General features: G+C 47.1%; 12 protein-coding genes across 12 annotated transcripts; 5 read left to right on the forward strand and 7 right to left on the reverse strand.

Annotated features, from left to right (window-relative positions):
• Positions 1-385: 385 nt before the first annotated feature.
• Positions 386-2,500, forward strand: N7495_003937 (uncharacterized protein; the record flags this gene model as incomplete). Its single annotated transcript, XM_057206588.1, has 1 exon — positions 386-2,500. The coding sequence occupies one exon, from the start codon at positions 386-388 to the stop codon at positions 2,498-2,500; it is 2,115 nt and encodes a 704-aa protein (XP_057064268.1).
• Positions 2,501-3,445: 945 nt separating this feature from the next.
• N7495_003938 (uncharacterized protein) lies at positions 3,446-5,065 on the reverse strand (the record flags this gene model as incomplete). The annotated part of the gene is made up of 6 exons (XM_057206589.1): positions 3,446-3,547; positions 3,600-3,659; positions 3,711-3,998; positions 4,053-4,693; positions 4,776-4,854; positions 4,949-5,065. The coding sequence occupies 6 exons, from the start codon at positions 5,063-5,065 to the stop codon at positions 3,446-3,448; spliced, it is 1,287 nt and encodes a 428-aa protein (XP_057064269.1).
• A 777-nt stretch (positions 5,066-5,842) lies between these two features.
• On the reverse strand, positions 5,843-7,810 carry N7495_003939 (U4/U6-U5 snRNP complex subunit SNU66; the record flags this gene model as incomplete). Its single annotated transcript, XM_057206590.1, has 1 exon — positions 5,843-7,810. One exon carries the CDS (start codon positions 7,808-7,810, stop codon positions 5,843-5,845), a length of 1,968 nt encoding a protein of 655 aa, XP_057064270.1.
• A 777-nt stretch (positions 7,811-8,587) lies between these two features.
• N7495_003940 (aminoacyl-tRNA hydrolase PTH2) lies at positions 8,588-9,253 on the reverse strand (the record flags this gene model as incomplete). The annotated part of the gene is made up of 2 exons (XM_057206591.1): positions 8,588-8,892; positions 8,947-9,253. 2 exons carry the CDS (start codon positions 9,251-9,253, stop codon positions 8,588-8,590), a joined length of 612 nt encoding a protein of 203 aa, XP_057064271.1.
• A 653-nt stretch (positions 9,254-9,906) lies between these two features.
• Positions 9,907-10,796, reverse strand: N7495_003941 (uncharacterized protein; the record flags this gene model as incomplete). The annotated part of the gene is made up of 3 exons (XM_057206592.1): positions 9,907-9,976; positions 10,030-10,430; positions 10,491-10,796. 3 exons carry the CDS (start codon positions 10,794-10,796, stop codon positions 9,907-9,909), a joined length of 777 nt encoding a protein of 258 aa, XP_057064272.1.
• Positions 10,797-13,121: 2,325 nt separating this feature from the next.
• Positions 13,122-14,731, forward strand: hcsA (homocitrate synthase; the record flags this gene model as incomplete). The annotated part of the gene is made up of 5 exons (XM_057206593.1): positions 13,122-13,155; positions 13,211-13,443; positions 13,511-13,591; positions 13,645-13,712; positions 13,768-14,731. The coding sequence occupies 5 exons, from the start codon at positions 13,122-13,124 to the stop codon at positions 14,729-14,731; spliced, it is 1,380 nt and encodes a 459-aa protein (XP_057064273.1).
• Positions 14,732-15,275: 544 nt separating this feature from the next.
• Positions 15,276-17,194, forward strand: N7495_003943 (sphinganine-1-phosphate aldolase DPL1; the record flags this gene model as incomplete). Its single annotated transcript, XM_057206594.1, has 4 exons — positions 15,276-15,373; positions 15,448-15,925; positions 16,000-16,133; positions 16,183-17,194. The coding sequence occupies 4 exons, from the start codon at positions 15,276-15,278 to the stop codon at positions 17,192-17,194; spliced, it is 1,722 nt and encodes a 573-aa protein (XP_057064274.1).
• Positions 17,195-17,695: 501 nt separating this feature from the next.
• On the reverse strand, positions 17,696-17,980 carry N7495_003944 (mitochondrial 54S ribosomal protein uL30m; the record flags this gene model as incomplete). Its single annotated transcript, XM_057206595.1, has 1 exon — positions 17,696-17,980. The coding sequence occupies one exon, from the start codon at positions 17,978-17,980 to the stop codon at positions 17,696-17,698; it is 285 nt and encodes a 94-aa protein (XP_057064275.1).
• Positions 17,981-18,549: 569 nt separating this feature from the next.
• On the forward strand, positions 18,550-20,829 carry N7495_003945 (SNARE-binding exocyst subunit SEC6; the record flags this gene model as incomplete). Its single annotated transcript, XM_057206596.1, has 1 exon — positions 18,550-20,829. The coding sequence occupies one exon, from the start codon at positions 18,550-18,552 to the stop codon at positions 20,827-20,829; it is 2,280 nt and encodes a 759-aa protein (XP_057064276.1).
• A 1,635-nt stretch (positions 20,830-22,464) lies between these two features.
• On the forward strand, positions 22,465-23,764 carry N7495_003946 (BRCT domain protein; the record flags this gene model as incomplete). Its single annotated transcript, XM_057206597.1, has 4 exons — positions 22,465-22,633; positions 22,715-22,939; positions 23,121-23,218; positions 23,270-23,764. The coding sequence occupies 4 exons, from the start codon at positions 22,465-22,467 to the stop codon at positions 23,762-23,764; spliced, it is 987 nt and encodes a 328-aa protein (XP_057064277.1).
• Positions 23,765-24,082: 318 nt separating this feature from the next.
• Positions 24,083-25,168, reverse strand: N7495_003947 (uncharacterized protein; the record flags this gene model as incomplete). The annotated part of the gene is made up of 1 exon (XM_057206598.1): positions 24,083-25,168. One exon carries the CDS (start codon positions 25,166-25,168, stop codon positions 24,083-24,085), a length of 1,086 nt encoding a protein of 361 aa, XP_057064278.1.
• Positions 25,169-25,573: 405 nt separating this feature from the next.
• N7495_003948 (uncharacterized protein) lies at positions 25,574-26,059 on the reverse strand (the record flags this gene model as incomplete). The annotated part of the gene is made up of 1 exon (XM_057206599.1): positions 25,574-26,059. The coding sequence occupies one exon, from the start codon at positions 26,057-26,059 to the stop codon at positions 25,574-25,576; it is 486 nt and encodes a 161-aa protein (XP_057064279.1).
• Positions 26,060-26,290: the final 231 nt, after the last annotated feature.

The raw sequence follows: 26,290 nt of genomic DNA on the forward strand, positions 1-26,290 counted from the left end.
CGCTAAGAATCAAGATAAATCAAATAAATAAAAAACAGAATAGGAAATCCCCTGTAATTTACTTCTGTACTCCGGTCTCTGTATTTTCTGTATTTCCGTACAATACACGCCCGTCAGCTACTCTCCCCACTCTCCACTTCGCCTTGTCTCCTCTTCACTTTCCTATTCCCACCCCTACTCACTTTACTCTCTACTCTGCTCTACTTCAATTTGAGGGTACCCCCCTGCCATTCTCTGGCTTGAATCTGGTGCGGATTTGATGGATGGTGCTGCCTCATTCCAAGCAGTTGGCCGCCTGACCTGCAGCTCTGACGCTGCCGTCCGACCCTGAACACAACCTCGAACCTCCCCTTCCAATCTCTCTTCCACACCTCTTCTCATTAAGATGGATGGTATAGAGATTCCTGACACTGGGCTGTTTCTCCGTACCGGAGAACAGCCCGGGGACGCTTCCACCAAACCGGCCCAAATCATGCGGCTCAATTTGGTTCAGAGTACTCTCGACGAACTCATTCTGACTCTACGAAATGACGAACCTGCTCGTGTCCGCCTAGGAAAACACCCGTCTCTCCATTACGCTGGCAAATCCCAATCCTTCCACGCCTACCCCGAAACTCACCGATCCGAGATCTACCACCTTTCGACTGATAAGAAATCCCTCTACTTCACCGGTGTGATGAGCCACAGTCTGGAAGTGGAAAAGGCCAAGAAGGCAACTGCAGCCACAGACCAGGCCCTGGCTACGCTGGAAGAAAGCCTCAAGGAGAGCTTGAGTGCTTTCGAGAGGGGCAAAGATGCGAAGAAAACCACCATAATGCACCACCCAGACGAGTTCAAGGGTCTTCGCGGGAATAAAGCCCGCGCTCCAAAAACAAAGGCGGACCTGGAAAGGGAACGAGTACTTCGAGCTTCCGCCAATCGATCTCTCAATGCAAGTCCAACTCTAGGGGCCTCCCGCTCACCAATTCCTCCAACATCGGCTCCCGCCTCCCAAACAAAGTCCAATGCTCGTCTCGAGGCTCTGAAGATGCCTTTTATTCACCTGCTCGCCGTTCGTGCCGTTTCAACCAAATTCCTCTCCCGCCAAACTTGTTCCTCAATTGAGGATTGCGCGAGCCTGGCTCAGAAGCTCGGCTCAGAGAACCGATTGAACCGTGAGAAGTTCGACCTGAAAGATAAGAGCTACAAAGACCTTGACGTTTGGAAATTCCCTTATCCGAACCAAGAGGATCGCCAACAAGCAATTGAGAATGCTGTCTCGGCCTTTGATCGGATGCGAATCTCTCGCACTGATAAACTCTGGCAAATGTTGCTTCCCAAGGAGGAACGAGGCAAGGGCAAGTGCCTATCTCGACTGAACCTGAGCAACGGGCCGATCAAGAAAGCTGCCGCATCACGAATGCAACTCGACGGTGTCGAAGATGATGCCGGTCATGATATCGAGCGGGCTCCGGGCTCTGGTGTTACTGCGACGAAATCAAACACCGCTACACCCCGGTCAAATGCGGCGCCGAAGACACGACTGGAGAAGGAGCCGGCCAAGCGACCTACGAAGAGCAAGCCTACCACCAATAGTACGTTGGCAGGCCGCGTTACGAAAAAGACTGAAAGAAAGCCTCCGGCCAAGACGGAGAGCAAGATCAAGTCTGCAGAATTTGTGCTTGACTCTGATGACGATGATGATATGCTTGGTGCTGCGCCCGCTCCATCGCAGCGTTCAAAGGAAGATCTTAAGCCCGCACCACCTAAGAAGGCCCCGGCCTCGGCTACAGCCCAGAAGAGTCCTACCAAGAGCCAGCCGCTTCCCAAACCTCTTGCCCGTGATTCATTCAAGTCTCCCAAGTCAGAGGCACCGAATCCCAAGCTGGAATCGTCCCAACCTGTAAAGGCAGCTTCCAAGCGACCTCCTTCTCGCCTATCAAACTCTCCACAGAAGCCTTCTCCGCTCGGGTCTTCTCCGCCAACCAACTCATCTGATGTCCAAGGCCGCAATCGCTCTGACAGCACCAATCTGTCAAGCTCCTCGTCATCCTCTCCTCTTATTGCGCAACTCTCTCGATCTAGTAAACCAACTACGACTGCTGTTGCTCGCTCTCAAAAGCCTGCAGTAAAGACCAATGGCATCGCCAAGTCTGCGCCTGCTACAAATCCCTTGAAGCGCAAGGCGGAACCCGAACGTCTGGCACAGCCAGCCGCACGCACGACCGCAAACCTCGAGCACAAGCGACGTCGAGCCATCAGTGCCTCGAGCGGAGGCAGCACGGGCAGTGCTTCTCCACCCATGAGCCACGAGCTCCTGCGACAGCAACTGCGCGACAAGTCGCAAACCTTCAAGAAAAATTATGCCAGATACCAGTCCCTGCATGAAGTCCTCGCAGCACAGGCCAATCCATCCCAAGCGGACTTGGACCGACTGCAGAAGCAGCGCAAGCGTCTGCAGACCATGAAAGAGGAAATCTGGGCTGAAGATCAACGACTTCGAGAAGGCATTCTCTCCTAACTTTACTACTCTGTTCCCTTGTTTTTTTTTTCTTATCGTTTATCTGCATGACGACCACGAGTCGCATCTTATATTTCCACATGGCGAGAAATGACTTACATTTACACTATTACCCACTTCAGCCCGGCGTTTTATTCTTTATGACTTTTATCATTTTTATCATTTTCCTATGTTCTTCCTAACATGATATTACTCAATTTACCCATGAAACAAAAAAAAAAAAGATACCATGCACATCCCTCAGTTGATTTGTTACATACAGAAAAAAAAAATTCCCCCAGCATTCTTATCACAGCAAATTTTCGATATCCCCTTTCCTTAACACATGTTTTATTTGGTCAATAAGAGGCCTAAAAATATAACTTGCAGAATATCAAATATCCTTGTCCAAATATATGCGTAGATCCAAATTTTTACTTTCGTCAAGTATGGAGAGTTTATAGTGATGATCTTTGTTTTTTTTACCCCGGATCAGCAAAGTCTCGTGTTTGGTCTTGTGATCTTTTAGTAAGCACGTGGCTCGGTACTGGTATTGTTCTATACGGTAATATTACGTGGACTAAAATACTAAAAGAAGGCTGGAATGGGCATATCGAAGCGAACCTGATGAATCTAGAGGCGAAGCGAAAACCGTAGAAAAAAGGCAAAACAGAAATACTCCATTGAGATAGAATATGGACAAAGCTGATGCTAAATAGAACAACACAGAGACATTAGATATCAGTACAGGGGGCAAAAAAAACAAAATGGTTATCTTTTGTTTTTATTTTGCTTTTTGTTTGCCCTGATTTAGATGGGCGATTACCCTCCAGTCAGTAACATGACATGACATTTTCCCCATTCTTGGTTTTTGGTCTTTTTATGTCTATCCCTTCTTCTCTCTCTCTCTCTCTCTCTCTCTTTTTCTATCGTCTACTTTTGATATTCGAATAGATGCGATGGGATTTAGCCGGTGATCTTGAAGATCGACTCGGCGAGTCGGGTGACGTTGCCGGAGGTGATACCAGCGACGGAGATACGACCGTCCTTGGTAGCATAGACGGAGTGCTAGAAAGGTTATTAATGACTGTGATCACAAGACATAATGGGTTTAGCTTACCTCAGTGGCGAGGGCATCCATCTGCTCGGGTTTCAAACCAGTGTAGGCGAACATGCCGATCTATATGACATGTCAGTAAAGGGATCCGAAATGGAGGATTATTCATCTTACCTGGCTGGTAATGTGGGACCAGTCGTGCTTGCTGCCAAGCTGCTCGAGGTTCTTACGGAGCAGGGCGCGCATCTCGATGATGCGATCAGCCATACCCTTGACCTCACCGAGCCACTGCTCGTTCAGCTTGGGGTCGTTCATGATGGTGGAAGCGATGCGGGCACCGTGAACGGGAGGGTTAGAGTAGAAAGGACGGATGAGAATCTTGATCTGAGACTCGACGCGCTTCTTCTCCTCGGTCGACTCGCAGACGAGGGAGAAAGCGCCAACACGCTCACCGTAGAGACCCTTGTCAAATGTTAGCTATGAAACGAAATGCAAAACTACATGACCAAAACTCACCATGTTCTTAGCGAAACTCTGGCACAGGGCAATGTTGTGGCCCTCCTTGACGAAGTGGCGGGGAGCAAAGGCATCCTTGTCGGCGTTACCACTGGCAAAGCCCTGGTAGGCCATGTCGAAGAAGGCGAAGTGCTCCTTCTCCTTCATGACATCGCTGATCTGGCGCCATTGAGCCTCGGTGGGGTCAACACCGGTAGGGTTGTGAGCGCAAGCGTGGAGCAGGATGATGCTGTTGTTGGGAGCAGCCTTAATATCGGCAATCAGACCCTCAAAGTCAAGGCCAATGGTGTCCTTGTTGTAGTAACTGTACTTCTCGACCTCGAGGCCGGAGTCCTTGAAGACGGCGGCGTGGTTGGCCCAGCTGGGGTTGGGTAGGTAGACCTTCTTCGCGCCGGGGTAGAAGCGCTGGAGGAAAGCTCCACCGATTCTGAGGGCGCCGGTACCGGAGATGGTTTGTGTAATGACGAGACGGTCGTCTTTGATGGCGGAGGAGTCACTGCCGTAGGCGAGCTCAGCGGCGGCACTAGTGAAGGCTGGGATACCGGTGATGCCGGCGTATTCCTTGTCGACGCGCGATGCAACGACCTTGTCCTCGGCGGTGCGGACAGAGGGCAGAACGTAGGGCTTGCCCTGGTCGTCGCCTACGCATCAATTAGCATTTGCGCACTTACAAGAGCAGCTTCTGCTTGTGTTTTTTTTTTATGTAATTTTAGTGTTACTCACGGTAGGCACCAACACCCAGGTTGATCTTCTCCTTGAAGGAGTCGGCCTTGAAAGCCTCGGTGATACCGAGAATTGCATCCTATTGAGCAAAACACGTCAGTATTCATCTCAAAAAAAATTGGTCTCCTCAATCGAGACTTCGCATGCTTCAAAAGGAAGCTTGTGAGGCTTACAGGAGGACCTTGGGGAACCTTGGACCAGGCGGAAGCATGTCTAGCAATAACCACAGTGCGCAGGTTAGCCTCGCGAACAGCAGCCGAACGGCTAGCGACTCGTAGAGTGGAAAGCATGTTGAGAGTAGAGAGAAGTATCAAATTGAATTGACACGAAGGGAAGACCAAGGTATTTGAGGGTGGGAAGTGAAGGAGGAGAATGAGAAAAAAGATCGGAGATGCCGTATTGTTTTGCCTGAGTCATGTAAAACGGTACTGAGTACCTCGTCATTGGTGTGGGGAACCTTATGATTGGAGGTACCGGGTACCTCCGAGCCTGACGAGAATTGCCCAAGGGCTGGACTGTTTTCTTTTTTTTTTCCTTAGCCGTTTTGCTCGTAAGATCATCCTGAGAAGGGATGATTTATTTCGTTACGGAGTGTTACGGACATGAAAGTAGTCTGATTCCATCGGCTAATTGGATAATAATTCATCACTCTCTATAATTCGTTGCTATTCCGTATACTTCAACTCTCAACTTTCCAAAGCGGAATCCTTTTCCCGGTGAGTTATTTAAATCTAAACGTATTTCTCCACTCTTTCCCCTCACTCACAGTTGGGGTAAGAGAAGATTAGGATTAACTACTAAGTAGTATATTTAGATTGTGATAACAGGGTTGACGCAGGTTCCACTTCTTATGGACTTTTGATATCGGTTAATTACGGGAAAGGAATTACCCTATTGTGTCATGCCATACACAATCGTATGAATAGTTCAGATTGATCGTTGGTGATTTTGCCAATGAAGCTAGACCGTAGAAGAGATAAAGGTAATCATAATGTTGTCATTTCTCAGTAATAGAGATGGAGTTTGGATATTAGATATTGGCAATTAACTATCGATGGCTTCTCCCATCACTGCAATCGGACACCAGCCTGGCCCTTCTTGCGGGCAGCCTCAGTGCTCAGAGAGACGGGATCAAAAACAGACTTGGCCTCGCGCTTTCGTTCCTGCTCGATCTTCTTGAGACGCTTCTCTGTCTTCATATTGCCACTTCCTGCGCCGTGGAACTGGTGGCTCAGTTCCTTGAACGCCTCCTTCTGGTTCATATGGCGACCGAATTCATCGACATACTTGAGTTGCACATTGGGCTTATACTCACGATCAAAGAGTTCGGCCGTTTGGCGAGCTTCCATCTGTTCACGCTGCTTACTCTCCCGGGACGTGTGTTCTTCACGCTCGCGGGCAGACATGTTGTCGAGTTTGCCAGATTGACGGTCTTTCTCGCGCTGGATTTTGGCCCGGTTTGCAAATTCGGTTTCGCGACGGATTCTCTCGACGACGAAGCGCGCACGATCGCGTTCAAGTGCGTTTTGCGCGCTGGCGTCTGACTTCACAACACCACGCTGGCGTAGCAGGTTAAGAGTAGCTCCGATACCCACGTCCAAACTAGGTTCCTCCATTCCAGTACCGGTAATCCCAGTTTGATTGTTGAATTCCTCGCTGTCGTTATCCTCTTGGTCATCGGGTCGATCCATGTCAATATCCTCAGTAATTACCACAGTGGGTGCCTCGTCCAGCGCCATTGAACCCTCATCAGATTGAGGAGCAGGAATTTTAACTGGACGGCTATCTCGCTCCTTTTGTTTAATCAGGTCGGTAGAAAGATTGCCAAGGAACTCTTTCGTCTCGTCGAGGATCAAACCAGGTTCTTCTTCATCATCCTGAGGAGTATCCGTTTCCATGGGAGTCTGAGATTCTTCTTCACGCAGCTGGTTGGCAACGTTTTCCGGACGCATCTTCTTGCGCTTCTTGAATGCAGCACGTCGCTGGACCGCAAGTAACGCTTGAAGGTCGTCGTCATCCACAAAGGAGGTATTGTGATCAATTGACTTGCGGGGTGCCAGAGTTGTGATTCCGTTTGTCGAGTCAATGTCCATAGATCCATTATCCGCAATCGGCGTATTATCAGCGGGCGAAATGTCTTCGTCGTTGACAGGTCGCTGTCGTGTACTCTTAGCCTTCTTTTTCTTAGGTTTCTTGATTTTGATCTCGGAGATATCCATGTAGTCGGAGATTGGAGCATCAGGTTGAAAGTCGAGGCTGATAACTTCTCTTTTTAACTTCTCCGAAATCTCTTGTCGCTTGGCTTCACGTTGTTCGGCGGTCGATCCTTTTCCATCGAGCGTAAATCTCTTTCGCTTTTTGCCGTCAATCTCCTCGTCATATTGCTGGAGAATGCCTTCCTGCTCGTCATTAGGATTGTAGACAGCCTTGCGTTTCCGTATCTCGTTCAGCTCCTTGGTTCTTTCTTGGTCAACCAAGTGAATATCCTGAAGCTCGTCTTCTGCATCCTCGTTCACTCCGGCATCCCTGAGAGTAAGGATATGATCCTCCCCGTCTTCGAGAGAGCCGAGAGTATGTCCAACTTTGACACCAGCCAGATCGAGAGAAGTGTATTCGATAGCCTCAAGACGCTCTCGTTCTGCCATTTCCTCGGCAAGTTTGCGCGCGCGCTCTTTTTCGATTTTCTTCTGTCGCTTATTCGCCTGCATGAGCCATGCCTTCGTATCGAGATCGCCACCGTCGTCCTCGCCCAGTGTGGGACCTTCCAGTTTCACATTTCGCTGGGCGATGATGCGTGCTTTCTTGATGGCGGCAGCCTTCTCGTCTCGGCGGCGCTTGGCATTTTGTTCCTCTTGGTGTTTTTCCCAGTTGTCATAGCTCTGGGCTTGGCGGGTATCAACAGTGCTCGCCTGTTCTTCACCTTCGGATTCGCCTTCATCTTTAAACGTCGGGTTTGCGCCGGGGACGCCGAGTGCTGGAAGGCCGAGACTGGCTCGAATCTTATTGGCCTCCTCAATGGAGGCGGAGTCTGCCATAATTGAAATAGTGTGAAAAAAAATTGAGATAAAAACAACAAACAAAAAACGTGTGAAGGGAAGAGAGATGGTAAATGCTTCACGAAGTGAATCTCCGTCATTAATCGCGGCTAGTCACCTGACATTTGCTTATCCCAATTAGGCTAGCGTGATAAAATCTTAGCGGCCCACCGCCCGCCATAAATAAAAAGGCCCTTCCGTCGCTTTCTCTTTTTCTTTTCTCTACACAACCACAGATCCGTGTCCAGAACTCCTGTCCACGGAGATTCCAGCTTGCTGGTTTCCCTGTGTTACGGTTGAGCGCTGGGCAGCTCGACGTTATACGGAGCCATACTTCTAAATGTATGGCACTTACGGTATCCAGTCGACGGGTCTCATATTAAATGTCTGCGCCGGGAGTGGCTTGGGTCTTGAGCTCCCTCTGGTGAGCTCGGCTTGAGTCCCGGATGTAGATGGCGTCATATTCCTGATCCCTTCACCGATGCCGTTGGCGCATGAGGTTGGGGAAAAACCATGACTTGCCAACATCCTTTTGTACTAGTTTTTGAATGTAGACTCAAGCCTGGAAACTACATGGCTTGTAACTAATTCACGTAGGGCTTTTTCGAAGAGCTTGAATGAGCTTAACGATTTGAGTGATCTCAAGAGATTGAAGATTCTTGGAAGAGGCTCTGCTCTCGCATCTGACCTCAGGAATCTGCTCCTGAAGACTCTGCTTGCATAATCTGTCGTCAATATCATGATCATTATTGTCTATTACAGGAGTAAAAATCAGTTCTACAGTAACTTCAAATGTCCAGTCACCCCATCAACAACACTCTTCGGTCCCAAAATTCCAAGTACTGTTCGGCTCCCGCTAGCAATTTGCGTCCGTCCCGCGTCCTGAATAACGCGCGCACATAGTCCCAAGCTCATAGCCATAGCTTGCATTGTGAGCAAGTCATCCTCCGACTTAGTTTGTAGCGCGATCTTTGCCTGGCCGTTCCGCTCCCAGCGCTGAAGAATGGGGGAGTCGGGCGAGTGCGCAAGGAAGTATTTGTAGCAGGCGAGTGTAGCATGGGAAGCTTGGGCAGCGATTTTGCCTAAATGAGATTAGAGATTAGAGAGAATTTGAAGAATCTGTTTGAAGCACATACCTTTGGTCATGCCTAGATCTGTTCGGACGACCAGAACCAATTTCACTTCTTCGCCGCTGTCCTTGAGGCTGGCCAGCTCCTCGCCATTACCCTCATATTCATCGCTGTCGTACTCGTCTGAGTCCTCTTCGTCCTCCGATGTGTCCTTGTGGACCTTCACATCGTAGCCATCTTCGGGTTTTTCTTTGAATAAGTTCAGTGAAGCACCTTGGCCGATGAAATACCCTGTCACGCCGGCAAGAATTGCAGTCGCGATCACGTAGGCAGTGGTTGTTGGGGGTATACTATGCGAGACAGGAGCCGACATTTTGATTTTAGAGCAGAGGTTGTGGAAGATATTGAGGTCGTAAGAGTCGATTAGTGCTGAAAGAATATTTAGTGCATGTGCGGAGCTGCCGAGTTGATTACATATTCTTTCCACGGTTCATACCCACGAACTGCAAAAGAACGCCTTCTACCCACCTCAATTGATGTCTCGACTTTCAAAGATAGGCCTGCAGTCCTTGATTCACCCATATATCTCACAGCTCTTTTTTCAGACTGAATCTCTTTACACTCATTATTGGAAAATAGCATAGCACTGCAAGGTTTTTTCCAACGTTATTTACCCTAGATATCCATGGATATAATCTTTCATATTGGGAGCTTGTCGTCCATTCTCTCTTCCAACTGGGGACACCTCCAAAAAAGCCCTGTAGGTTCCAAGTTGCGACTCTCACTACTACTTCCACTGAAGGTCTACACTCATATTCAATGATGCATCGGCTTCGTGTTCTTGATTAAAACTTTAACACAGGTGAGCTGAATAGTATAGTTAATACACAGCGGCTTTTTCACACACATATCCAAATAAACAAACTTGGAAAGAGAACAAGCTAAGCCAATGGATTGAACCTGACCAATCAGAACCAGCTAACTATGTACAGTCCAAAAAAAAGCCGAATATTTCCGGATAGCACTCTAGTTTGCGCTGCCTGCGGGGGCAGTGCGAGCGTTACCAGATCCCTGAACATTTGTCATGCGACGACCCCTAGAGTATAAGATCAGTAACCTGGCTCAACAGAATAGATAAATTTAACTTACATAAAGGTGCGGCTGAACATGCTGATGAAGATCATGAAGGCCCAGCTGGGGATGGCGCCAGTAGCCCAAATGGCATAGCCGATAGGAATAGCCACCTTGTACTTGGCGAAAACACCGTCGATAGGGTGCATGATACCCTCGTAGGCGGGAGACTGCTGGAATGTCTTCTTGGAGTGGATCTGGTACAGCTCCTCGGGGGTGACGGTGGTGGAGTTCATATAGACGACGTGCAATGGGGTGAGCGGGCGCTCCTCACCCTCAGGCTGGACCTTGGGGATCTGGAAGTAGTAGGCGGAAGGAGCGCCACAGGCCCAGGCAGCACAGAGAACGCGCTCACTCTCGCAATCCAGCAGAGCAAGTTCGGGGGACGTGGCATCAGCGGAGAACAGGAGAGTCGATTCCTATATGTATACATTAGACATGGATTTCTTGGCCTCAACAGGAAGTGGCGTGGTACTCACTTTAAACGCGTTGGTGGCGTGTTCACAGCGATTGAAGCAGGTATTATTGCCTCCAGTGATGAAGACAAGCAAGTCTCTGTCCTCGGGTCCAGGGGCAAGGACAGATTCCCAGTTGTTCAGAGTGACATCTGTGACACGGGTCTCGGACAGTTTCTCAGCCACCTTGACGACGGGATCAGCTGGGGCAGCAGCAGGCACATATGACTTGGCCTTGTTGAACCAACCCTGGACACGATCGGCCAGGGGAACCTGTTCCTGGGCCAGGGCCAGAGCAGGAAGGAAAGCTACAAGTGATGTGAGACGCATCTTGACTGTGACGCATCTATTAGTTCGGGACAGAGTGAAAGAGGGTAAGAATGGAAGGATTATGAAAGTATACAGATTCTTGTGAGAGCATAGGCTCAAAGGATCAGATAACTTACCTTTATCAATAAGCAGATTGATTGCGGCACTCCGGGGGATAACAGAGTTAAGTTCCAAATGAACAGGCCAAGTAAGCCGGGATGATGGCCTGAGCTCCTTCACCCAATCAAAGCTCCGAGATTCACACGCGGGGAATACACCATTTCAGATTACGTTAGCATGAGATCTACAACTCAATCTCTTGGTTTTTGGTCTCATTATAAAAGTACCGGGATGATTTTTTGCATATGCTACTTTAATTTGAGTTATTTATCATTCAATCATATGTTGTCCCCTTTCTTTTAGGATGATGTTTTTATATGCAAAATAGTGTTGGACGGTGTGTATTGAAGATGTGAGAAGAGCTCGCTAGAACAACTCAGTAGTCATCTACTTCCATTCTTGTGTCTACAACAGATTTTGAAAATTGGCCCTTAAGTATGACATCCGAGGGATTCATCAATTAGCAACCTCGTCGTTTGAGTGATCCCCCAAGGTTCCACTTGACTTTTGCCCATCATATACCAACCTTAGCAGAGAATTACTTAGGTAGGGGGTTTGGATACCGCCAAATATTAGTTCAGTATCTAGATCCAAAAAACTTCCAAGGTTAGTTGCTATAAAATGATAGTAATTTAAGAAAATCTTGATAGATCAATATATTCTTTATCAATACGTAGAAACCTGTAATACAAAGAATTCTATTGTAAAGTTTACCTGAAAACTTGGGGTAGCCCTGGGGAATAGTGGAAACTCAGTGATATGGATTCAAGACTTAGAAGTTCTGAAGTTCGAAGTCCAACGATCCGGTATCTTCTACTCAGCCCTAGTTCAGAGATAAGTAAATCCATAAAATTGAGATCATTATTTCCTACTCCATAAATAATTCATGCTCAAACTTAGTAATTCACAATGACACCTAAGACCTAGGTAGTAGATCGAATACTTATTTCTCTGAACTACCTAGGGTTGGTTCTCGATCAGTATTTTAGCTGTGTTTGCAGTCCTCATTTCGGTTGGAAGACATTCTTACATGGTATATGAATATACCTGGTCCCGGGTGGATAGTTCCCCGGTATCTCCAACCTTGGAATCATCTTGAGGTTCATGAAAAGCTGTTTCTATATCTTAACTTTGGAAACCGCTCTTACAACCTGATCTTTGAGATCTTGGACATGTACCTAGGCACCGTGGCGTTTTTTAAGGTTGTATCCAGCCACGGTATATTTATCGTATATTCACATATGTACCTAGGTAATGTCTATTAAGAGAACGTGACAACCCAGAAAGACTTTTAACAATGACACCCGGATGAAGCTGATCGTACCTAACGGTAATGTTGGATCGATACACACTAGATATCTTGGTAATAGATGGAACTAAACAGCCTGATCATGCTTGATTTTCATCACCGTATTGATCAAGCCTTCGAACCGAAAGGCTTCGACCATAACTGTCTAGTGGTATAAAGAAAAGGAAAAAAAAGATGACTGTTGATGAGTTCCGGTGAAAAAATAAATGAAAAAGAAAACGTGAACTGGACATTCTCCCAAGCCAAAGTCCATAAAGTACCCTGATAAGATTCCAACAGCAGGGGTTCTCATCATAGCTACTACATTATTAAGACTGTGAGACGTCTTGACCCCGATGATCTCGCTCTATCTACTTAATAATAAAGGCTTAGTAGTTAGGGCTAGATTGTGATAGTAAGCAGAACCTAGATCTTGAGTGGGGCGTAAAATGACGACACTCATCCGGGCTTACCACAACAGGTTACTTTACAGGTATAGGCAGGGCAGCCTGTGATTCTGATTAAGACTTAGGACGTTGGAATCAATACTCCATCTTTATTCTATAAACTCAGAACAGCTCATTGTTGATTAGTATCTGATTTGTTTTATATAAGATCTCTGTGGCTATCAGGGGTCCCGCTAGACCGATATCGGCTTCCTATGAGAAAATCCGGTCAACTCCACTTTCGAATCCCTAAACGTCGAAATTTTCCCCCAATTTTTTTTTTTTTTTTGCCAAATGATTAACAGATGGGAAAGTACACCGCCCACTCCACTTGACATTTATGACTCTTACTTTCTTCCTTTCTAAAATAAATACTTGAGAAACACACAAAGTCAATCAACTATTGTCTTCACTTCCAAGAAGTCCTAATTACTCCCAAGTTCTCCCCCCTCACTACCCTTTACCCCTCCACTCTATAAAACTCTATCCACAATGACTGAGTCCAATGGACACGCCAATGGTGCTAGTATGTATTCAGCTCTGCTATATATTGTTTCAGGACGTATAACTAACGATCACAGACGGCGACCACCCCGGCTTCACTGGCATCGAGACCCGCCAGAACCCTCACCCTTCCGCCTCCCGCAACCCTTACGGCCACAATGTGGGCGTGACCGATTTCCTGAGCAATGTCTCCCGCTTTAAGATTATTGAGAGCACTCTGCGTGAGGGCGAGCAGTTCGCCAACGCCTTCTTTGATACTGAGAAGAAGATCGAGATCGCCAAGGCCCTCGATGACTTCGGTGTTGACTACGTGAGTCATCTGCAGTGAATAGCTAACTTACCAGGAATTTAATTACTGACAAGACTGGCCGAGATAGATTGAACTGACTAGCCCCTGCGCTTCCGAGCAGTCTCGTGCTGACTGTGAGGCTATCTGCAAGCTTGGACTGAAGGCTAAGGTATGTCTGGTGTTGGGGTGGCGAATTCGGTTACTATGCTAATGATGATATAGATTCTTACTCACATTCGTTGCCACATGGACGATGCCCGCATTGCTGTTGAGACTGGTGTTGATGGAGTGTGAGTTTCCGTTTCATGAGGATATTGGTCATACTTGGTTACTAATTTTTCATAGTGATGTCGTTATTGGCACCTCCTCATACCTCCGTGAGCACTCCCACGGCAAGGATATGACCTACATCAAGAACACTGCCATTGAAGTCATCGAGTTCGTCAAGTCCAAGGGCATTGAGGTCCGTTTCTCATCTGAGGATTCCTTCCGCTCAGACCTTGTTGACCTGCTCTCTATCTACTCGGCTGTTGACAAGGTCGGCGTGAACCGTGTTGGTATTGCCGACACTGTCGGTTGTGCTTCACCTCGCCAGGTCTATGAGCTCGTTCGCGTGCTGCGTGGTGTTGTCGGCTGTGATATCGAGACTCACTTCCACGACGATACTGGCTGCGCCATTGCCAACGCCTACTGTGCCCTTGAGGCTGGTGCCACTCACATTGATACCTCAGTTTTGGGTATTGGTGAGCGTAACGGTATCACCCCTCTCGGTGGCCTGATGGCCCGTATGATGGTTGCCGACCGCGACTACGTTAAGAGCAAGTATAAGCTTGAGAAGCTCAAGGATATTGAAGATCTTGTCGCCGAGGCCGTCGAGGTTAACATTCCCTTCAACAACTACATCACAGGTTTCTGTGCTTTCACCCACAAGGCCGGTATCCACGCCAAGGCTATCCTCAACAACCCCAGCACATACGAGATCATCAACCCGGCTGATTTCGGCATGACCCGCTACGTGCACTTCGCCTCACGTCTGACTGGCTGGAACGCTATCAAGTCTCGTGCCCAGCAGCTCAAGCTTGAGATGACCGATGCCGAATACAAGGAGTGCACTGCTAAGGTCAAGGCTTTGGCTGATATTCGTCCTATCGCCGTTGATGACGCTGACAGCATCATCCGTGCCTACCACCGCAACCTCAAGCTTGGTGAGAACAAGCCCTTGATGGACCTGACTGCTGAGGAGCAGATCCAGTTCGCTGCCAAGGAGAAGGAGTTGGCCGAGGCCGCCGCCGCCGGCGTTGCCATTTAAAGCTCACTCGCCATTTCCATGTTTCAATAGCGTGCGATTTTTATCCAGATTCTTCCCGCTTTCGATGATACTGTGCAGGGGCAGCCCCCTCTCGCTCTCAATATTGCTGTGGAATGTCTGATGATTTTGATGTGATTTATGCGTCTGGGACTTTTTTCTTATGTTTTTTTTTTTTTTTTCCATATTTTTACCCGGGGTTTTCAAAAGTGATTACTGAGACTTCAAAAGAGCATCACTGGGGTGCTCGAGGAGGATTGTCTATGCTGTATATAAAGCGCATTGGCCAATCAGGCTGCAGAACAATAAACCAAAACTAGAATAATTTTCAACATGTTTTGTACAGTACAGAGTAGTTACATACTTAGAGAGGATCTGAAATAAAAGTGTAATTTATGTGACGTATGTAATGCTTGGTGAGTTAAGATCAAATTGATAACGAGAGTAACTGAAGTGGAGCCTCGGCTGGACCCGCGGATTCCGACTTTACCTTAGCACTCGCCTTCCTTCATGATCACCTTACTTCGCTAACCCTAGCTTACACACCATGAGTCTCTCGAGACTTTCAGTTGGCCTGCAGAGCAAGCTTATGGGATACAGTAGAGTCTCCAGCGCACACCTCGCTTCCCTAAACAATCTGGACCTGTCAGTGACGCAAGAGGCAATGGGCCGATTCCCCGCGCAGACGATCGCAATCACTAACCAAGGCACCCTTACAGCATCCGCAACATCGTATTTTTACTCTTCATTATTCGCTATACCCGCAAGACCTTCTACTCCCTCCGCGGCTACGGTATCATCGGAAGCGTTCGTAACATTTACAGCGCCATTCGTCTCTTCTGTTACTCCGTCTTCTTGCGCGCCCCCGGTGTTCGTGGACAAGTTGATAAACAGGTCTCGACCGCTCTTGAGGGCCTCGAAAATAAGCTTGTGCTAAGTGGTCCGGATGTGAGTCGGTATCTTGCCCTTCCAAAGGAAGGATGGACTCCAGAGCAGATCCGCGCCGAACTTACAAAACTGGCTGGCTTGAAACATACCCGTTGGGAGGATGGTCGAGTTAGTGGTGCAGTTTATCATGGAGGAGAGGATCTTTTGAAGCTTCAGGCTGAGGCTTTTGGCCAATTTGGTGTCGCTAATCCTATCCACCCGGATGTTTTCCCTGGAGTTCGGAAAATGGAGGCTGAGGTAGTCGCAATGGTAAGATGTCTGCTCTTTCTGTCACAAAGAAGCTATCGGAAATTTTGAATGTGTTTTGCTAACATTTCATAAAGGTTTTGGGCCTGTTCAACTCCCCCAGCGACGGCGCTGGTGTCACTACCAGCGGCGGCACTGAATCCATTCTTATGGCCTGTTTGGCCGCCCGACAAAAGGGATTCCTGGAGCGAGGCATAACCGAGCCAGAAATGTGAGATTCTATCCCCATAAATTGAAATGCAGTGACTGATAATTCATAGGATCATCCCAGATACTGCCCACGCAGCATTCATCAAGGCCTGCAACTACTTCAAGATTAAGCTGCACCGTGTTCCTTGCCCTGAGCCCGAATTTAAAGTTGACGTTCACACTGTGCGTCGTCTGATCAATCCAAACACTATTCTGCTTGTAGGATCGGCACCCAATTTCCCTCACGGTATCGTGGATGATATCCCCGCGTTATCGCGCCTTGCAACCAAGTATAAGATTCCCCTCCACGTGGATTGCTGCTTAGGATCCTTTGTGATTGCACTTCTCAAGAAGGCCGGCTTCCCATCTCCCTATGAAGAAGAAGGTGGTTTCGATTTCCGTCAACCTGGTGTTACTAGTATTAGCGTGGACACTCACAAGTATGGATTCGCACCCAAGGGCAACTCTGTCCTGCTTTACCGCAACAAAGTATACCGAAGCTATCAGTACTTCATCTACCCAGACTGGTCCGGTGGCGTGTACGCCTCACCCTCCGTGGCTGGTTCGCGTCCCGGTGCCTTGATCGCCGGTTGCTGGGCTAGCTTAATGAGCGTTGGCGAGGTCGGCTATATAAACAGCTGCACAGAGATTATTAATGCTGCACGTAAATTCGAGAGTGCTGTTCGAGAGCACCCATTGATCGCTCTTCACATGGAGGTTGTGGGTAAGCCGATAGTCAGTGTGGTGGCTTTCCGTAGCAAGAACGGTGCCATTGATACCTACGACATTGCCGATGACCTATCCGCCAAGGGCTGGCATCTCAATGCTTTGCAGTCTCCACCAGCCCTGCACTGCGCCTTTACCATTCCCACTGCCAAGGCCGTCGACCAGCTTATCACGGACGTTGTTGCGGTTATCGAGAAGGAGCTTGAGAAGGCTGAGGAGCGTCGCAAACAAGGAAAGGCATACATCTTGAAGCGTGGTGACACCTCCGCTCTCTACGGCATCGCTGGTAGCATCCCTGATAAGAGCATTGTCAGTCGCTTGGCCGAAGGCTTCCTTGACACTCTATACAAAGCATGATCCACTGGATAGGTGTTCCTCTTCCTACACAGTGATTTTTTCTTCTCCACTATCAATATCAATATCCACTCTTTGTGTAAGTCCAGCCAACATTTTCTTAGGAGCCGGTCTTAATTCATTGGGTCACTACAGCGTTTACAGTATATTCATAGTCGCCTGATCCATCTGTCCCGTACATAATGGACACAAAAAAGCGAATGGCGTCTCTCTTTAATTCATATAGTACATATTCTTTGAGTAATTTTTTTTTTTTTTTTTGATTCTGCGCCCCGTATAGTACAGTAGTCAGCGTGGGGGAAATCGGACAAGAAGTAGAATACATTGACATTAAAAGAAGCCCGCTCCATGCAAGATAAATCAACGATAAAAAAAGTAAAAGAAATCTCAACAGTCCATTGAACACTTCAAGTAGACAAGGGTCCGAGAGCCCATATCAATCAAGACATGATATGTCTCAGAGAAGAGGTTCAATTCAATTATTCCTTGAAGCCAATAGCCAGCTTATTGTTGGCTCAATTCGCTCCGCTCCTCGACGCTGCGCTTCTCAATGTAATAGCCAGGGTCAGGCTTGCGCTGGAAGTGCACCTCCTGCTTAGTGAGAGCACGATCCACCTCCTCAACATGGACAATCTCCTTAACTTTCATGATCTGGCCAGCGACGGACGGAGAAACGCGGTGGAAGACCGTAGCCATACGCTTCCTGAGGCCGAGAGCCTTGAGGACGTCTGATGAGCGGCGGGGCAGACCGATAGCCGAGCGCATGAGGGTGATGCGGAAGTAGCTCATGTTGGCGGGTATGATTGATTTTGGTAGATAGATTGGAACTGAAGGTCGTCGTTATCCCGTGGTGTTATAGAGAATTTGAAGGAGTTGTTCTGTTGGATTGTGGAAAATGTGTATAGCTGGGTTTGCAGGAGCGAGTCGCTGAATCACAGATTGTTGATGGAGGGGGTTGGAGTGGAATTGGCACAGCACCGAAAGCGTAAGCAGCAGGATATACCTCTAGGGTCAAATGAGCCTCGAATGATTCTATTCGGATTCGCGGCTCGCAAAAATTGGGCGGTAAATCACGTGGAGTATTCTGCCAGGAACTGGGGGGTTTACACTTGCTTGAGGTGTCTACAGCTTTGGAAGTAAACCTGGTGGAAAGCATTGAATGCACTTAGTACCTATACATTGCTTTGCTTGAAGATTTATTGTGCAATCCATATACAGTTCTGGTTTTGAAAACATTAACGCAGGCTTGCTGTCGACTCGATCGCGCATCTAACGGTCGAGCGGGACTGGGGTGCCATTTCGACCATTGACTACCGTTCCTCTCCTTATCGATTTAACCCAGACGCTTATCCGCAACTATGGCAAAAACTTCAAATGCCGATGGCACTTTCTCCATACCAAAATTGGAGGATATTCTGCGTCACCCCGAGGACCTGGACAAGATCAACGGTCTCAAGACTGAATACCAGCGCAAGAAGGCCGCTGTCGACTCCCGGCTTCGAGAGGGACTCCGCGAACAACTTGAGGCAGTACAGCGTAGTATCGGCATTTTGACAGAAGGGCAAAGACAAGTTGCAAAGACCAAGGATGAATTGCAAGGGATCGACAAGCTATGTGCCGAGTCGCAGGCTAGCGTGGGAGACTTTGCACAAATAGATAAGCTGGCTAGGATTCAGCGACACTTTCATGCTACGTTGATGATGAAGAAAGGACTCGAAAACTTCAGTGGTGATCTGGAGGAAGTGGAGAATTTACTCAGGGAAGACGACGATGACCTTGAGAATCAGCCAAACCTACTCAAGGCGCATATGAACATTTCTCGGCTACGAGACTTCCGCGACGAAGCAATGGATCAGATTCGCAAGGCGAACGATCCCAGTGCCGAGGAGACGCTGACAGAGTACTTCCAAAACCTGGATGCTGTGATTGATTGGTTCGATGACCACCTTGGTACAGCCTGCATGAATTTGATTCCACTTGTTCAAGAAGATAATAAGAGTATGGTTGTCCGACTGGCAGTGGTAGTCCTGAATGAGGAGAAGAACGATGATACCGTTCGGGCTCTGCAGGTAGCCCAGAAGGACCATAAAGATCTAGCGAGTCGTTTCAAGTCAATGAATATTGGCCCGAAGACCGTTCGTGGATACAAGGAGAAGTTCTTCCAGGCAATTGAATTCTACGCCCAAAGTCAGTTCGACAACACGAAGGACGAATTTCTTGGCGATCCTGACCTGTTGGAAAAGAGTTTCCGATGGTACTTTAACGATCTCTTCACTGTGCAAAAAGGAATGCAGAACCTTGTTCCAAAGAAGTGGAAGATTTACAAGTCGTATACCGATATTTATCACCGCATGATGCACGACTTCCTTGTTGGCATGATCGACGACCCTGAGATTCCTGCTGATAATCTGCTCAAGATCATTAATTGGAGCGAGAAGTATTATAAGAAAATGAAGAAGCTGGGCTGGACACCGGCGAATCTTCAACCTAACCTTCTCGATGATCGCGAGCCGGAATTAGTGCGACAATGGCAAAGTGTTATTGTCAACGCGGTGGAAGAATGGATGGATCGTATTTTCGAAACAGACAAGAAAGGTCTTGTGGAACGTCAAGCAGATGCTCTGGATACCAACGGAGAAGGTCATTTCCGCACAAAGATGCTGGCAGATATGTGGCGCATGCTCCACGAGCAGCTTCTTGCCGCAGGGGCGTCTGAAAGGGCCGATGTCGTGGAAGGTGTCATCGATGCCATGTTCCGGGCACTGAAGAGCCGACAGAGCGCATGGCAGACTCTAATAGACGAGGAGTGTGACAAGGTCAAGATCCCTGGTATCGATCAAGCCGAAGGAGTGCAGTTGCTGCAGGACTGGTTGATTGGTGTAGCTAATGACCAGATTGCCTGTATCGACGACAACGAGGAGACAGGCCAATTGGGCTACCTGACCAAATTCAAGCGTGATCTTGAGCAGCTGGTCACACCCAAATACATGGCAACAAGGGCAATGGCCGAGTTGGATGCACTGCGTGATGGCTATGTCGACTTGAGCACGCACTGTCTGGCGCAGTTTGTGGCCGTTATCTTCCATGTGGATCTCATCACTGTCATTCCAGATCTGTTCACAGTGAAATGGTACAGTGAATATGCTGTGAAGCGCATCACTTCTACTTTTGAAGATTATATGGCAGACTACACCCCAGTCCTACACCCCTCCCTCATCGATATCCTCGTGGAAGAGCTTTCAGACGAACTACTAGTACGGTACTTAGCATCGGTCCGCAACAAGGGAGTCAAATTCCGCCGCAATGCCGACCCCTACACAGAAAAATTCAAAGACGATGTCCTCACCGTGTTTGCCTTTTTCCAAAGATTCGAAGATTCCTTCGAGGGCACCATCAAACAGAAGTGGCGCTTAGTGAACTGGCTTGTTCAGCTTCTAGAAGCGGAGAAGGGTCCGGGCCTTGTCAATGTCTACGAGTCATTCAAGGAGGAGTACTGGGATCTGCAGCTGTCTTGGGTTGAGGCTGTGCTGCGCACTCGCGATGACTTTGAGCGTAGTATGATTAGTGCAGTGAAAGGCAAGGCTGCTGAATTGTCGGTTGAGAGAGGTATGGAGACTATGATGAGCCGATTGAGGTGAAATGGTCTATATTATTAACTAAACTGGCTACTGGTGTCATATGGTATGACCTGTACTCTACTAATGCATATCTGAGAGCATCTGGGGTTTTGATGAGCTCAAGCTGGCTTGGGATCTGGAGTTCCTTTTTTCGTCGACAATTTAGCATTGGAAGCAACTTCTTGCCACAATTAATAGAAAATTATTTCTCTCTCACTGTCTCGCATATAATATTGACTTCATAGTGAATTTACAACGGTTTATTGGGCAATATGAGCAGAAATCATGAAAAACCTTTCCTTCTGTCTAGAGCCCTAAATTTGCTACAGTACAACCCCTTCTCAACCTTGGAAGTACCTACCTAGGTAGGGATTCATCAAGCTACAGGTCTCGCACCTCGGGGCTTGGGTATCTTCCTCCGATATCTCTGAACTAGAGATCACCTGTTATTTCTTCAAGTCTTTACTTTAACTCTAACCTCACTTTAACTTTGACTTCCAAGGTTTCACTTCCCTGTTCTCTTAGCCTCTAATGAACCACCTAGGTGTTACTATATATACCGCAAATGTCAACCCGAGATTGGGAAAGCATGGAGGACGATGAAGGTGATGGCCATCATGGGCAAAGTTTGCCTGAGACTGGTCAGATTTCCAAGCGCACCTTAGCACATATACCAATGTGTCCAAGGCTTGGCTTGCAATCAAAAGTGAGCCAGAGCGCATGATTGCCTCACTGCAACATTTCCATGTACCATTTCGCAAAGCCTTACTTGAAGCATCAATATTTGGGGCCTGAATCCGAGGAACGTTCAACTGACTCTGTCAAGTTCTCTTCTAAGTTAAGATATTTTCATGCTCTGCTATGTAGTCATCAAAACCGAACCCTGTATCACAGAATTCTGCGCTAACTACACCCGTATTCCAATTTGAGGGTTCGTTACATTCTGAGAATGGTCGACCAAGCGCTTTCCATGAGTATTGCTTCAAATGAGATCGTAAAAGTCGCAAACAATGTATATAAATCTGCATGGAAAAGGGCAATAGGCGGGTTGCAAAGGGTATATGTCTTGAGAGGAGGTACACTTCTGTTGACTTTCAAAATATGAAAATCATCATTCATCATTAATTTCAATCAAATGACTTCCTACAGCAGTTGAAGAAGTTCTATAAGCATAGCTTGGAGCCAGGTATAGTAGCTAATAATCTGCATCGGTAGGTCTTTCATTTAGTCTCACTTTCATCTTACTCCAGCGTGACTTCTCACTTCATACCGTACAACCATACAACCCTGCTGTTCACTTCCAGGGTTCTTTGCTCTTTATTAGAAATTTTCCTATTCATCTCAATCCTTTCAGCTTCCTTCATACACTCTTCCTACATCATCCCTCCTACAACTTCCTTTCTACCAATCGAATCTCCGAGCAGGGTTGATTCGAACTTTTTAAGTTCATTTTTCTTCATCCATACAATATACAATTTGAACACATGAACTGCTGCTAAGTAGATCAATTCATCTTCATAGTTGCAACACAATCCTTCCAAGACTCCTTTTCATCCTTCTCCCTTTCTTATCAGTTCTTACCGTCACTCAAACATCACTTCACAATCCAAATTTCATACCAACGCTCTTCCCAATTGATATTTGTCATTTCCCAAGATGGATCTATTCAAGGGGATCGTTGTGAGTTCAGTCGGCAAATTTAAAGAAAGTGAGAAAGTCGAAAAGTGGGTTCGGGCCAATGGTGGAGCTTTTGATAGCAAAATCACCTCCAATACCACCCATCTCATTGCTACTGAACAGGCATATTTGGAGAAAGGAACAAAAGGTACAATACATAGAAAGGACCCATTAGCTAGCCTCTTTGGAAGCTTAAATGAGCCCAAACTGATGATATTGGTGTCTCTAGTTGAGGAGGCCAAAAATATTGGAACAATCAATATTGTTTCCTACGATTGGCTTTTGGAGTCCCTTGGTTCGAAAAACCACCGACCTAAGGCTGCAAAGCCTTTTCTCTGGGAAGCTATTATCAGAAAGAAAGCCAGAGATAATGCCAAAGAGCGATTCAAGAAAGACCCGGAAACGGAGCTGCTGAAGAAAGTTGTCGGATCTCGAGTTGTCAAAAACCTTCTGGGTAAGTGCGCATTTTCTCCTTTCTGAAATCTACTTGGCCAGTTATCTAATCTTTATATTAAATAAAGTGGATCCATTTCCCCGCAAGAGAACCAAGTCTTCTCGTGCTGGTGAGCTAATCTCTTCCAGCCTTGGAGGCAGGTCTCATTCCCAAGTCCGAGTTTACTGACCAAATTTGATAGCAAATGTGATTTACATCGACTCAGGCAACCACATCTGGTCCGTAGATATTGTTAGGCTAATGGAGAAGCCAAACTACCGTGAAAAGTTTACATTGGCAGTAAGTGAAATAACAAACCTCCCTCTGAGCATCTTTTCCAACACCGATTAGGTCTTTGAATGCAATTCCTTGAAAAATCGCACCTACTCATGCTATGCTAAGTACAACCGCAAGGGTATTTCAGCTGTGGAAATATTGGCTCCTCGCAAAAGCGACATTTCTCTGGCTATTACTACATTCAGGGACTTTTACAAACTCAAGACTGGAAAGGAGTGGGAAAACCGTGATGATGGGAAACAGCCACTTCCTATGACCGATACAGATGGCAACATTCTCCCCGCCCATGAAGGATGGTGGATTCATGAATTGAAGAAGAAAAGCCCCATTGTTGCATATTTGTCCGACACAGTCGCCGCAGTAGACCCGAGCACTTCGTCTATTACAGACTTGAAAGCCACCTCCCCCGAAGAAGCAGAACCCAGCACTTTTTCTATCGCGATCTGGCAAGCCGACCCTTCCGAAGAAAAGAATAGCCGGGAGGATTGTGTCGCTGCGGCAGAGCCCATAGTTTCGTCTGCCGCAGACTTGGAAACTGTCTTTTTTTAGGCCGCCTAAATCATCCTTTGGAGGATCTTGATGAACGCTTGAACGTGATAAAGAAATGGATGGTTATGGAGAAGCATATGTTGAGGGCAAGGTTGCGATCTCTGCCTAGGTAGTGAGTCCCTGTTTTTGAGAGAGGAGAACTAGCGATTGGTGGCCATTTGATATGTGCATTCTAGGCTTCCCAAGGTCATTTCTTTTTTTTTGAAATTACTTTTAGGATATTTATGGCTCGCCAGTTAGCAATTGTCGAATGGTCATTCAATAACTATCATTCTCGCACTGCTCGGACTATTCTCCATTAAAAGCCATTGAAAGACATCAGTATAAAGGCCTTTGCTTAAAATATAAGCTTCGCTGTGCGACAAGTGTGTACTTCTCACCCAGCCGTGCATTTAATGTCTGGGGATTGCCACGACTGTCAACTTTAGGGAGCTTCTTCGCCCCCATTTCGCATATGGAAATTGATTCAAGTGAAATTTCCCTCGCCCACAAAAAAGGAAATTGAGGTTCGGATATTGTGTTCTCAGTGGAGGATCCCTTATTCTCAGGCTCAATGGAGGTCGTAGTATCCATACGAGGCTTCGTCCTTTGCTCGTCTATGTAATAATTCTGGTAACGCTCTAGGAGATCTCGAGCATCAATTTCAATACGCTTTGGTCTTTTACCCCTTTGAGTGGAATTTTGGTGATTTTTTGGTTGTCGGACATATATTGTGTTTATAAGAGTAGCATGAAGAAGTAAAGGGCGCGGTTCTGGCTTTCGAGAATGAGAATTTGGTTTCTGAGCCATTTCTTCCTGTAGAAAGCCTGCTTTGATGAATTTATCCCGGAGCATTACACAAAATGGGTAAAGACGCTCTGTAGGATCAGATGGAGAAGCATATAAAACAGTTGCGGCTTCTGCTCGAGGTAGGGCATGTAGAGACTCTAGATTCACGATGAATGGTTGATCCGTGTTAAGGATGGATTGTCCGGATTGTCCGGATTTGCTCGGTACCGAAAAATATCCTGACTGAACTGGATGTAATGGAGTGTCGAATTTATCTTGAGGCTGGGAAGCGACAGGTTTTACCTCGTGCATGATCTTTGCTATATCAATCGATTCGAAAAAGGCAAGGGCCTCTTCTAATCGCTCCTTCGTCGGAAGACTCATGACTCCCAATGTCAGATGGAGCGTTCCTAGCGGACGCACTGCCCCTACAGGGATAACTGGGTGGGAAGTATGGCCATTCCCTGATTCTTCTGAGTACTTCGGCAGATCTACAACCCGTACTGGTGGATAGGCTGCTCTAAAAGCCGTGATAGATGCTTCGAGCTGTGGGATTGATGTCGTGTTCACCAGAGGCAGACAGAGAAAATGTGTCAGGGGCAGGCGCTTTTTTCGAGATTCTTGCTTTGGAGCCATCTTCTGCAGATTTTTGCAAATATGAATGCCGTTTTTCATGGTCACACATAGTATTCCATGGATCCTTGGTGAGATGCGGACCACGTAGGTGAAGGTGACGTTAGGATTAACTAGAAAAAAACTACTGTGTAGTAGCTTAAGAGCCCCACCACGTGCCCCACCGGCTCCATATCCATATTTAGGTAGTACGTGATAACTTCGTAGATGTTACTTTCACTAGTAGGTAGAAGAGCCCTGGGGGTTTATTGGAGAGGTCAAAATTAACCTACATTGAAAAAAGAGTTTGATCTATTGACGTAGAACGCAATTTTTTGAACTAGCTATAGACCTGCGGACCCAGGGTGAGAATCGATGGGAAATAACAAGAGCAAGACATTCCCTAAAAAAACACAACACTAATTGGTTCTAGCTAGTAGAATCATCATCACCCATAGGCTCAGTAGAGTTGAAGTCAGATTGCAAACGCATCCTCTGTTTCTTGCAATGACCAACCCACTTATCGCAAGTGCCCGAGCAGCATTGCTTATTTTGCCAGCATTTGTCACCAAATGCTCGGCACTCCTGGCCTTTATGAAGAGAATTGTACTTCCACCAACACTTGCCAGTCTTGCCATTGCCCTTGGTATGGTTGCAGCGCTGTGTGTGATGGCAGTCCATGTCAACATTGCAAGCCTTGATACACGCGCCTTCGACGCAGATATGGCCCCAGTAGCAACCTGTATTATTCACACACACAAGACCCAGAGCAGGATCCTTAGGGAGAGTAGGGCTGAGATGGTCTACCGGGCTTTTTCCGAACAACTCCTCAGTGTTGACAGGAACTGCAATTCCCTGAGCCAGGGCAGCCAGAGCAAGAGAAAGGCCAAAAATGCCACATGCTTTGGAGAGCATGGCGTACTGATAAGGCACTGAAAACTTTATAGTGATGGCTTTTGAGTGGCAATGATGATTGGAAAATGGGAAGATGGAAAGCGATGATATGGAAGAAAGGAGACACCAAAATGGGCACACAAGTTGGACCATTTCACTACATGGACAACTAGAGAACTAATCCTTTTTTGGCATAGAACCTCTATTAACTTACATTTGAGGGTTAGTTTATGGTTGGAAGTTCTAAATGTC

The sequence above is a fragment of the Penicillium taxi genome (assembly GCF_028828555.1).
Source record: "Penicillium taxi strain IBT 34144 chromosome Unknown utg000003l_segment0_segment0, whole genome shotgun sequence".
In the NCBI taxonomy this organism is placed as follows: domain Eukaryota; kingdom Fungi; phylum Ascomycota; class Eurotiomycetes; order Eurotiales; family Aspergillaceae; genus Penicillium; species Penicillium taxi.